Here is a 12007-nt window from a genome sequence, read left to right on the forward strand (position 1 = left end):
GGATGCCTGAAAACTTAATTGTTACACCTGGTAGAGCAGCAACGCTGATCATTTTATTAATGATAAAATAATTTAGACAGTTTGTAGCTCTCAGTGATGCCACAGTGTTCGTTTGACTTTGGGACCTGAAGCGAAGTTTGGACCCGGAAACGGCTAATGACCTCAGACTTAAAGATGACATCATTAGCCGTAGATAGATGATGTCACAGGGACTACATCATAAACAGTGGCTTTAAGGTGTATCAGGATTTATCATGTTCTTCACTCTAAATGTGTGCATAATTTGCAATAAGAATTGCTACTGTACATTGTAAGATAAAGCCCTTACAAATTAAAACAAGCTATTGAGTCCATCACCCAATAGCTTGAGGAAAATGTGTTTACTGTTCTAAAGTAAGAATTGGGGTCATTTTCTTTATACACTGAGTTACGTCAACTGGCTATGAGAAAGACTGCTTTAAAATAGTGGTTTCACTTTTCAGATCCAGAGGTTTTATAATATTCAGGTTGATCAGACAACATAAATGTGGTTGTGGTTGTTTGTAAGACAGATTGTTTTTAACCATTAGATAAAGCCAAGGTGGTTGTTCCTTCGTGCAGATTCTTAAACATCTTTATTTCCAAGAAAGACAGCTTCATGAAATACGTTCACACATATACAGAGTAAATGTGGACACCAAATAATCATAATCAAACCTACACATACCAGTGCAGTTTGTCCTTTTCTCTCCACAGTGTGTTGGATTGCAGACTTTATTGTTTCGAGTCTGGCTCTCAAGGGCTGGGGTGTGAATAAATCTGATCTGGTCCGTCTCTGTTGTTTTTTTCCCCTCCAAACATTCTTTTGCATTTTTCTACCCAATTCCATTCGCCGTTGTGCATATTTACACAGCATGTTCAGCAAGACTGTGCCAGCGAACTGCATTCAGAAACAATTAGGAGCATTTATATGATCATGATGTTTTGACTTCACTTTCAAATGTTTGAGAAGAGAAGTTTTTTGGCAAATTCTGGCCTGAGAGTATGGCAAACATCACTGCTTGGCACTTTTCAAGCATTTGAACCCATATAGGCATTTTCATCCAGAGCTGTCATACACGGCTTCTGACAGATGTCTAATAATCTAAAAGTGTATTCACACTTCTTGATGTATATGTCTTGCTGGCCTCCTTAGTCATCTAATATTTATTCAGGATTTATAGCACAGGGAGGAGAGCTTTCAGTCTGGTACAGATTCTGCAAACATTTGGGCAGAACAAAGAAAATATGCTTTTGTTGTAAGTGTGAAAACGTGTGTGCAGTTGGAGCCATGGAAGTACTTCAAGGGAAAAATGTTAAACCAAGTGCAAACTGAGACCCCCGTGCTGGCTGCGAGAACACAAAACGAAGATATGTGAGTAAGCACGTGCATAAAAACAAAACAAAAATGCTTTCTGCACTTTTTTTTACATTTGATATCTCTTTTGGTCGCACACCACTGACTTTGCACTTCAAGGAATGGCTGATAAATGACACAAAAACGCAACTCATCAGTCACTTTCACATGTCACACACTTGAGCACATGCATAGACAACACAAGCACGCCGAGCAACAGAAGACGCGGCAGAAGGTGAGCAGACGTGGCCAGCAGAAGGAATTCATCAGACTGACGTTCCATGGACTCTGGAGCTTTTCTTTCCTTCTATTTCCTCCTCAGTTCTACATCAGGGGACATTCAAGCGTTGTGTCACAGTCTCTCACTGTTAGCACACTTCCCCCCCTCTATTTTTTTTTTTTGCTTGTCTGACAACGTGATGACAAATCCATGGGGCTAGAGTACATGATAAAGAACGATTCATCAGTCACAGATACGCATATGGCGAGCAGGTTGGATTCCAAATGCTGGAAAAGTGAAAGTTGTCAGTGCACAGCTCACATCAGATAAATCTGCAAATATAGTATACTGGGGTCACTGGGCTACAATTTATAAACCATAATTGAGTCTATACAGTGTGGTTAGCACTGTCACCTCACGGCAAAACGCCCCTGGGTTCAGATCTGCTGGGTTGTTTCCGTTTCAAGTTTGTAAGGTCACCGTACATTTCTCTCCGAGTACTCCGGCGCCCTCTCAAAACCAATCATGTTAGTTTAATTGTTTTTTCTAAATGGACAATAGGTGTGAATGACTGTCTCCATTTGTTATTTAATGTTGATATGATCCACAAGAGGATCAAATAACCTTCCTTTTAAATAAAAGGAATATACGGCCTCTTATCCAGCCCTCTTAAAATGTCCATTAAACTCAAAATGAACTATTGGCAGTCTAGCTGGACTGTGGGTAATATATACACTGCATTTTAAGAGCAATGCTTGAAATAAAACAGAGGATATCCATGTTTAGGCTGCATTCCTGCACACATGCTCATGTGTCCATGGTTTTCTTGCTAATTTTTCCTTAAGTTAAAAATGTCAAAATGTTCTTTTTTTAATCAGTCGGTGTCGTGCTCGTTTAAAATCCTAAAAATCTAATGTGCATCACCCCTAAAAACAAACAAAAAAATGAAGCAAAAACAATGGAAACATTTCTTGAACCCAATATTTGAGATTCAGTGCATTAACTGTCAGTGACAATAACAATGACCCCTCCTCTCCCCGGTCTTTCACACAGATAAACACAAACCCATATTGTAATAATCAAATCGTGTGCTCTACTACTTTACAAAAACATTATGGGAGTGAACCTCGTTTTTCAGCCAAACCAGCACATTCCTCATGAAGCTGCCCGCCGTTGCAGAAGTTGGGAAACTGAGTGAAGAAATAATGGAATGAAAGAGAGGCCTGATTTATTCCATCTTATCAGTCCAACCAAACCCAGCCCTGTGAAAGGTATAAAATGTCCTGACATGTGAAAAAAAATAATTAATTTAAAGAAGGCAGCTGTACTGTGTAAAATGGGGTGGGGTGGGGGGGGTCATTCTCCAATCTTGAAAGCAGTGGCACAGGCAGTGGGACTGGGTGCAGAAGGCCGCCATCCTCAAGAGAAAACACACTGCCAGCAATGGTGAGCCTCACTCACAGATTTATAGGCTGCAAGCTGTCTCTGTTGCCGTTGTTGTGTATTAACAAAAAGAAAGGGCGGGAAGGAAATGAAAATGTGGATCAGATTGGTTTTTTATTTTGAAGGCTGCTGATGCTGAGTTTAACCACTGGGGAGCGTCTGGGACTGGATAAAGTCAGAGTAGCTATAACAACCCCCTTGTTTAAACTCTATTATTCAGACTGCTTTTCACTGGGATGTTATTATTAACTGCACAAAGCAACAGGTAATAATAATCTGAGGTCAAATTTAGTGATATCATCAGCACACACATATGCCCTCTGCGTCCACACAGCTGTTGCAGATTGGTTGCTTGGCTCTCTGCTGCTTTACATTGCAAATACACCCGTGTTTACATTTGCTCTGCACTGACAATGGTCACTATGGGTTACCTTGACTCACAACACAGGTAACCAATGAGATCTCCCAGCATGGGAGGGGAGGGAGGGGGTGCGTGTGTTTGGGGGTGGGGGGGGGGAGGGTGCTCAGTTCTCTGGAAAAAAGAAAAGAGGAAGCGTGAACTGACAACGACTAGAAAAAGAAGAAGAAAAAAAATCACCATGATCTACGCTGATCTGTGATCTCACGTCTGCGTGACGCACTCTCTCTGGTGGCTAGACACTGACAGGAGGGAACTGATCCCACGCCTGTAAGCAGATGAAGGTTCTGTGTTTGCCAAAAGTAATGAGAACAATTTCCGTTTCCCTCTTGGATCTTGCAGGCAGCTGCTGCTCTGTCACATACAGGCACGAGCTGTAAACACAAAGGTAAGCAGACTGCTTCTTATTCCATACAACAGGCCTACTACTCTGTATAGTATAGAAAGGAGACACAGAAAAAAGACCAAAAGAAAAAAAGAACTAAATATAACAAAAGAAAATGTTAGAAGACGTTTGGGTGTATGACTGTATGCTGCATGACATGTGCTGAAGAGAAAGTGAAAGTACTTTTCAGAGAGTGTAGGGTTTTGAGCGCCGCTGTTTGACTCTCTATAAATGCTGTGCCAGAAAATGTAGATTGAAAGAAAGAAAGAAAGAAAGAAAGAAAGAAAGAAAGAAAGAAAGAAAGAAAGAAAGAAAGAACTTTCCAATGATTTACTTTCAGTGACGGCTAAACCGCTCACGTTTGCACGCGAGGGAGGTTGTAAAAACAGTATTGCGACCACCTCTGCTGTTCTCTGGCAGACCATATTTTACTGCGTTCATTTAACAAGGCCTGGTTACCCCAAGCAACAAGAGGGGCTTATCAGCTGCTGCCTCTCTTACCATGCTGTTATCAGCCTGGCCTAGTTCACGCACACACATATATATAACACTGCTCCTTTCTGTCAAACACACCCGCACGCTTTCTATCTCAGTCTCTGACTCTCTCTCATGCGCACACACACGTAAACTGGGGAATGAATGTTATGGGGGGCTTATCAGTGTCCTTAGGGGCCTGGCAGCCACTTCACAGACTCAGATCCCAGTGCAGAGGCCACAGAGACAAACCTATGTGACCAGAGTGCTGATGAACACCACATACTGTGAGAGACTGCAGGCTGCAGGGCACGGTAACAATGAACGTATACATGTGGCAGCACAAAGGCAAGGCCCTGGTGGCTACTACTAAAAAAAAAAATAAAGAGAGGAAGGGACAAATGTTTCTATTAATGTGTTCTGTTGGGGTGTGACGAGTGAAACTTCACCGCCTTGTTTACTTCAATAGAACAGAAAATGCAAGCTGCAGTCTTCATGTTTTGTACTTTGCACTTGTATTCACTGGAACTACGCAAGCATGGCAACTTGCCATGCTGTATAACCAGAGCAGACTTGCAGGTTAGGACGTACAAAAAAGCCATTAGTTATGTTCATTATGCAGTTTAGCTTGGCTACAAAAGGCAAAAAAAAAAAAATGTAAAAAAAACTAATCATAGTAATAATAATTTGAAAATAAAACCATCTTGAAATATGTTAGAGAATGACTAATTCAACTCGCCATTAACTACATTGCATACTAAAATGTCCATTATCAAAAAAACATTAACTTACATCAACTATATTACTAATATATGTCATAATAGGACATTAAACTCTATTTATTCTGCTTAAAATGATATTAAACACAATGGAAATGTTATTTATAAATGGCATTATTTTAGACTGTTACTCTGTTATTCTGCTAATTTACAGTATAAAATTATAGCACCGAGTGCTACAAATGTCTGTTCAAAGTAATTGTTAATTTAGTCATCTTACAAGTCAACAGCACATGCTATGCAACCATTAGATGGCTTAGTGATCAAAGACACAGCAAGCTTCTAAGATAATATTGAAATGAGGCTTAATGCTATTGCAATTGTGTTTGCATAAAAAACTATCTGATAACAAAATTTGTATTGGTAACTTTGCCAAGACGTAACACTATAATAAAACAGGATACCGCAGTCAAATCCAGACCTCAAAGTATCATATTATTGCTGTTCTCACACTGCAGGCTTACTTGTGGTTCCTACAGGTTTGATGTAATGAGCATTTCTTCTTCACTCACCTCTTTCCTCACCCTGAGATGAGTGCATTTAATCTAAAATTAATGCATTCAAATAATTAAAATATTATTAAACTCTGGCACTTTCCACCATAGTCTGTCTCTTGCGCTCTCTTTTCTCTTTCCCCTCATCCAGTTGCTCCAGATGGCTGCCCTTCATTGCCGGAGGTTTCTTCCTGTCAAAAGGGAGTTTTTTGTTTCCAGTGTTGCCAAGTGCTTGCTACTAGGGGGTTGTATGATTGCTGGGATTTCTTTCTAATGCTGTAGGGTCCTTAAATTACAGGACAGAGTGCCTTGAGGTGACTGTTGTTGTAATTTGCTCCTATATGAATAAACTTGGATTGAATTGAACTGAAATGAACTCAGGCACAGTCATTAAAAAGCCACAACATACCATGTATGATTTACTGTAGGAAAAACACAGTACTAAAAATGTTTTACAATTCACAGAGTGATACTGGTGATATTAATTTTTTGTTACTAAACTGCTGGTTCCAGCCCTAACATCAAGTGATGCATATTACATATGAACAAAAAAGGACTACTTTGCCTTGCTGACTTCTTCTTGAACTTCTCTTGGTTTTGGGAGTAAACTATCCCCCAGTTCGCTAATGTCCCACCTAAATCATTGAGTGCCAAGTGGCTGCAAACATCACAGGAAATCGAAAATGAGAGGACCACTGCTGGCAAAGACATGCTGGCAGTGGTTTGGCGCAGGAACTCAGGAAGCGGTGCCTCCTAACTGAGCTGTGCTTCCTGCGTGATAACTGACCCAAACATATTTTGCCTCTATCTCTCACACGCATACACCAAGACAAAGAAAACCCACACGTTCTCCATCTATTTAAAAAGGAAAAAGAAAAAAAAAAGGACCTGCGATGCTATTTAGGTTACAGAGGATTTACAGGGTTAGAATGTTTAGAATGGATTATCTTTGAAGCCATTTGGTCACAGTGCCACAAAACCTAAATGTTGGGATGATCTTCAGAACAATGATGCTGAAGGTAAGTGACGGAGTGGCAACAGTGTTCGGAGCCCACGGTAGAATTTTGCAGGAGGAGGCAGCTGTACTGCTAAATTCGCTTAAAGGTTAACCGAAACTTGGGAATTATTAAACAGCGAGTACTGAAGAGAAGGGGTGGCATTAGAAGCAAAGGGAAGACAAAGGAATTCAAAGGAATTAACAATGTTGTGATGGTCAGATACAAGAGGAGTGACAGAAAAACAAGCAACCGGGAGAGAATGAGAGGGAGTAATGCAAAGGAGTTGAGTGGGGGTTGCAATTTTGTGCTAAACGTCCCCTTCACGGTCATGTCGTGAGGAATGTGCACAAAATGGCCCTGAAAGCCAAAAGCTGAACATTGTGCAAAGACATGATGTTGTCACCCACCCAACCAACCCCCTCGACTCACACCGCACACACAGCCCAGACACACATTTCACTGCAAACGCTTCCTTCCTGTTGCTGGTTTAGCCCAGTTTAGAAGACAGATAAGAGCAAAAGAATGAGACGTGTGACAGAGGGGGGAAGCAAATTACGATGTTCATTTCTCTGCATCTGAGACCAGAGACATTTCAAACACATAAACAAATAAATGTTCAGCAATGCCCAAAAAAGTAAAATTGTTCACAGCCTAATTTTAGCGTCTGCAGGTGTGGTCATGGCGTTTGTTTTTGACTCTAACAGCTCTTCAACTCCCCCACCTCACCCACATATTTTTGTGTGTGCCTCTCTGTTCTTCTCTGGCAGGTTCAGTCAGACCACAGGACAGTTTAGCACTTCCTCATTGAGAGCCGGTGCAGAGTGAGCGGGTGAGCGCTTCCTGTGACGCCTCTGCATCTCTGGTCAATAATTACACTCACATCACTCTACCACTACCAAGCCTCGCTGCATGGAAGGACGCAGGCTGCATCCCATCCAGGGTGAAGTTCTCTGACAAGTTATCTGCGTGTTCATCGGAAGGATTGTCTCCAGAAACGGGACCTGCCTTGATTCGACAACACATCAGACCTCTTCACTTCTTACCAGACTTCAAGGGGACGCTGTGATGCTATCCTCGCCCAGTTAAGAGTTTGTACGTGTGCTTTGGGACATTCAGCCATGCTGCAACAGTCAGAGCTCATCTTTGACTTTGCCAGTGACCACTTTAACATGTCACAGGTGAGTCAGAGCTAGACAGTGATGAACTTCTTTGTGTGGAATTGCTGGCAAACTTCTGATGTCGTCTAATTTCATGCCGTTTTTGTGTCCTGCAGCTGGGGGGTTTCACAGATTGCCCTGCGGTGATTGTAGAGCAGGTTCCACATTCACACCTGTTTTCATATACAGGTCTAGCGTGTGAACAGTCACAGGATCACCAGCAGCTGGTCAAAGGTCAGCACACACACACACACACGAAGACATACGCACTCACTTAAGCCTTTCTTTACCTGTCAGGCTCACATTTCATGATAGAAGATCCCCTGTCGTCTGCGACACGGTGCAATTCTTTTTTTTTTCTTTACAAAAAGAAAACGAAAGTTTCTATTCAAATTTTATTTAAAAAAATTAAAAGTAATTCGCGGTTTTGAAACAAAAAAAACAGCCTTGCTTTGCACATGCGTATTCTGCCCCTCGCGCACATGGACCACCCTCCGCTGAAATTCAGGAAGTAAAAAAAGAAAACATTCCTGGCTTGTTCCTGGGGGGGAAACAACAGTTAAATGAATCATATTAGGATGTAGACGTGGTCAAAGCGAGCTACAGCACACATGCTATAGCTTGTTCCTCACACGAACATTTGAAAAGTAAGTGATATCGCCGTGTCGGGTTATATTTCCGTCAGTGTTCAGGTTGGAGGGAGCAGCTGAATCGACGCATGGCGAGGAGGAGGCTCGGTTAACTTTAGCTCACAGTAACAGCAGCACTTGTGGATAATTTACAGACACTTTACTTGAACGTTACAACCGTTTTGGGACAGCAGCCCATCTCGTATGTTTCTCTAAACGTGGCGGTTTGTTGTGACAGGCTGTGGGTTTGCTTCTCCCGACGGCAGAAAGTGTTTTCGAGTCCACGACAAAACAGCTGTTAGCTAGCAGATGTTTTCTAGCTCACTGCTTCTTCACGGGCAGCTCATCACACACACAAACAAGATGCGCATTAAAAAAAACACACACACGCAGATTCCCTTTTGATCATGTTTAGCCTCGAGGACATGCACGTGGGGAGATGTAAGCTGTTAGACAGCACAGCGTCGTTGTGAAGCTAACAAGCACCCGAATATGAGTCTGTCAGTGTTATTTACCTGGACGGAAAGCACTTGAGGTCAAACTGCTTGGAGTCGGTGACCGAGACTCTGTGTCATTGAGTTTACTCAAGAGCTGCACTTCACTAAGCTCTTTGTTGTCTGTAAGAATTCCAGCTTACTCTGTGCTCTTCCATCCGGCTGTGTTTTGGAGGCAAATATTCTTTGGACTTCTATTCTAGTTTTGTTTTTTTAATTAATTATAGAATTTGCTTCATTTGCTACTGATGTGAACATTAATGAAAGTGAACTAATGCTGGAAGAGCTTGTAGCATCTGCATAATAATTAAATGTATTTGTGTTTTTCTTCTTTTTTTCATTCCCAAAAGAAGGGAAGTGTAAAACAGAGTGCAATTATTTGCTGTCACGTAAGCCTTTTTTTATTTAACTGAAATCAGCATAGCAAAAACAAGCCAGATGTTTGTTTTTATCCAGCCATCACACATAAGCAGCACATATAAACTATAAACTTTGTGTACTAAGTCATGACTTGGCTTGAGCATAAGCAGTACTTATATGTACCCATGCTGCATTCTGCTCATTAAATATATTTTACCCTGCAAAAGGAAGCAAATGAATAAATACATATAAACATCATCAAAATTATTCACATCAGTACAGCTCAAAAAATAGCTTATATTTGGATAACCAAATGCGAATTACGCAGTTCGAAATGTTGTCTTTCATAATTTACCCTCAAAATTAGATATACGTCTATTATATATAGTATATATAAGCATCACTCGTGCATTAAAAATCTCTGTAAACATTCTGCGAGAATTCACTCTTATTATTATTGTCATTTTTTTAAATTTGTTTGGAAAATGAAATTTGATAAAGAATTTCAGCAGTTTGATGCCTGTGTTGTATTTTAAAATGTATTCAGATGTTTTAATGGATGGTGGGTCTGGACTGCAGACGGGCCTGTTTAACAGCCACCCTCTTTTACTAGTGATCCACGCTGTTGTAACATGTGAAGAACATTGTCTGGATTGTCTCGGTGAAACAAAAATTGTTAGTCATCATGTTGTCCTTCAAAACCTGTTTATCTGACTCAGCGTTAGTGATGCCCTTGCAGATGTGCTGGTTTTTGTTGTCATGTCACAGAGGTGACTGTAGCTCAGAAGGTAGTTTTCCACTAATTGGAAGGTTGACAGTTTGATTCCTGGCTGCTCCAGTCTGGTTGCCAAAGTACCCTTGTGCAAGATACTGAACCTGAAGTTGTTGTCTGTCCAGCTAAGTATGAATGCGTGTGAATGTTAGACAGAATGCACTTTGCCATAGAAAAAAATACTTGTGTGAATGAGACATGTATGTATAAAGTGCTCTACTAGAGTAAAAAAGCCCTATGTAGGAGTAAGCTCGACCCAGAGAGCGGAAGCCTTTCTAAAATTTGCTATATGAGGGTTTTTATATATAAATATATATATATATATGCATGGTGGTTTTAACCTTTGTGGCTAGAAAGCACTTGAGTTTACTGACAACAGTTTCAAGTGTCCAAAAGCACATGTTTCGACTTCTACCACAGAACTGTCCAGTCTGTTTTTAATGCCGTGATGTTCATATTCATTTATGCCAAATTTCTAAACGTTATAATTGTTGCTAAACTTTGCCTGTTTAGTTTCTCCCAACAATAAGAAAAAAAAACCCTAATAGTTTGTAAATAGAAACTACATCTGCAGTTACTAAGGAGAACCTGGAAACGCTGTTTAGTAGCTCACTGTTATATAGTTGTAACTATTTGCATTGGACACACTCCAATTTTACATCAACAAAAACAAGTTTTACTCTTTGATAATTCTTTGTGGTTGTTATTTTTTGTAGTGGAGCCATGTGAAAGTGGGGAGGAAGAGACCATGGAGACGCTTGTTTCTCCTGACTCGTTACTCAACATGGAGTGCGCTGACACCCTCTCCCTGGAACACTACTGTAAGCACGGCTGTGTTCACCTCGAGCATGTTGTTTCCTGATTATTTGGGTGCAAGATTTTATTTTTAGGCATTACAGTGCTGCTGTTTTTTTTTAGCAAATCTGTTTCTGAACCCCTGCAGCGCAGACCTTCTTACCATCGCTTGGCGATGTCATCACTACTCCTGTTGTGGGGGAGGAGCTTGTGGGAACTGTCAATCAGTCAGAGTGGTCGTCGTTGCACAGAAACAAGCCTGCATCGCAGCTGCGGTCCAAAAAGAAAAGTCAGTAACTTTCCTGCTCAGCTTCTTGTACGGGTAGAATTTCGAGGGTAAAATGTTTGTGACTGACTTTGGACTGCCTGTGTGTGCAGGCAGGAAACCGCGACATCGAAGAGCAGAGTCTCCCACGCCAGAAATTACAGTAAAGAAGGACAAATACAACAAAGGTATTGTCAAACAGAGCAAGACCTTGTTCCCTATAAAGCCACAGCACAAGTCACCTGACTGCACCTGAAATGATATAAATGTGTGTGCACCTCACCCCTACCAAGTTCTGCAAGTAAAATTATGCAACTGTGCTTGTTTTGGGGAAGCGTGCTATGAAAGTAGGTCTTCACCAAAGTGATTTAACCCAAATCTCATCTGTTGTTTTTCTTTTTCGTTCATGCGCTTTAGGTGGAAACACCCTTTACCTGTGGCAGTTCCTGATGGAGTTGCTGCAAGATAGACAAGTCTGCCCTCGTTACATCAAATGGACTAATCCTCAAGCGGGGATCTTCAAGCTGGTCAACTCAAAAGCAGTGGCCAGGCTGTGGGGCAAACACAAAAACAAACCAGATATGAATTATGAGACAATGGGCAGAGCACTCAGGTACAACACGGCAGCTTCCAGATAGAATTGTAATGTTCTTTGAAATTTCTCTCTCTGTAATTTGAAAAAATAAATAAATAATAATAATAATAATAATGAACAATCATAGATGTCAAAAGTGCCTTTTAAGGTCATTTATGCTAATTTTCCTACATTTTAACTCGGGGGGTTTTATTAAGCACAACTTGAAAGCAAAGACATAAACAGCCATTAAAACGTTTCCTAGCTTTGGCTTTGTACAAGTAATGGCACATTTAAGAGTGTGAAGTAATCATTCAGTTTACAATGTTTAACAAATTTATTAGAATACCACTAAATTAGCAGTATTGTTAATTA

The 12007-nt window shown here is 40.8% G+C and overlaps 1 protein-coding gene across 2 annotated transcripts in view; it reads left to right on the forward strand.

Annotated features, from left to right (window-relative positions):
* The first annotated feature begins 3587 nt into the window (after positions 1–3587).
* LOC102199292 (ETS-related transcription factor Elf-1-like) overlaps positions 3588–12007 on the forward strand; it is a 10403-nt gene continuing 1983 nt past the window's right edge. Inside the window, exons 1-7 of one of the 2 annotated variants that reach the window (XM_005742000.2) lie at positions 3588–3844; positions 7354–7764; positions 7860–7977; positions 10715–10819; positions 10942–11082; positions 11172–11246; positions 11476–11671. In XM_005742000.2, coding sequence (XP_005742057.1) covers positions 7705–7764; positions 7860–7977; positions 10715–10819; positions 10942–11082; positions 11172–11246; positions 11476–11671 — 695 coding nt within the window. In that variant the 5' untranslated portion in view covers positions 3588–3844; positions 7354–7704. Of the gene's footprint in view, positions 3845–7353; positions 7765–7859; positions 7978–8213; positions 8391–10714; positions 10820–10941; positions 11083–11171; positions 11247–11475; positions 11672–12007 lie in introns of those variants that run through there. The other variant, XM_005742001.2, reaches the window with a different exon arrangement.

Source organism: Pundamilia nyererei, unplaced genomic scaffold (genome assembly GCF_000239375.1).
Source record: "Pundamilia nyererei isolate P.nyererei 1_Seehausen unplaced genomic scaffold, PunNye1.0 scaffold00115, whole genome shotgun sequence".
Classification (NCBI taxonomy): Eukaryota; Metazoa; Chordata; class Actinopteri; order Cichliformes; family Cichlidae; genus Pundamilia; species Pundamilia nyererei.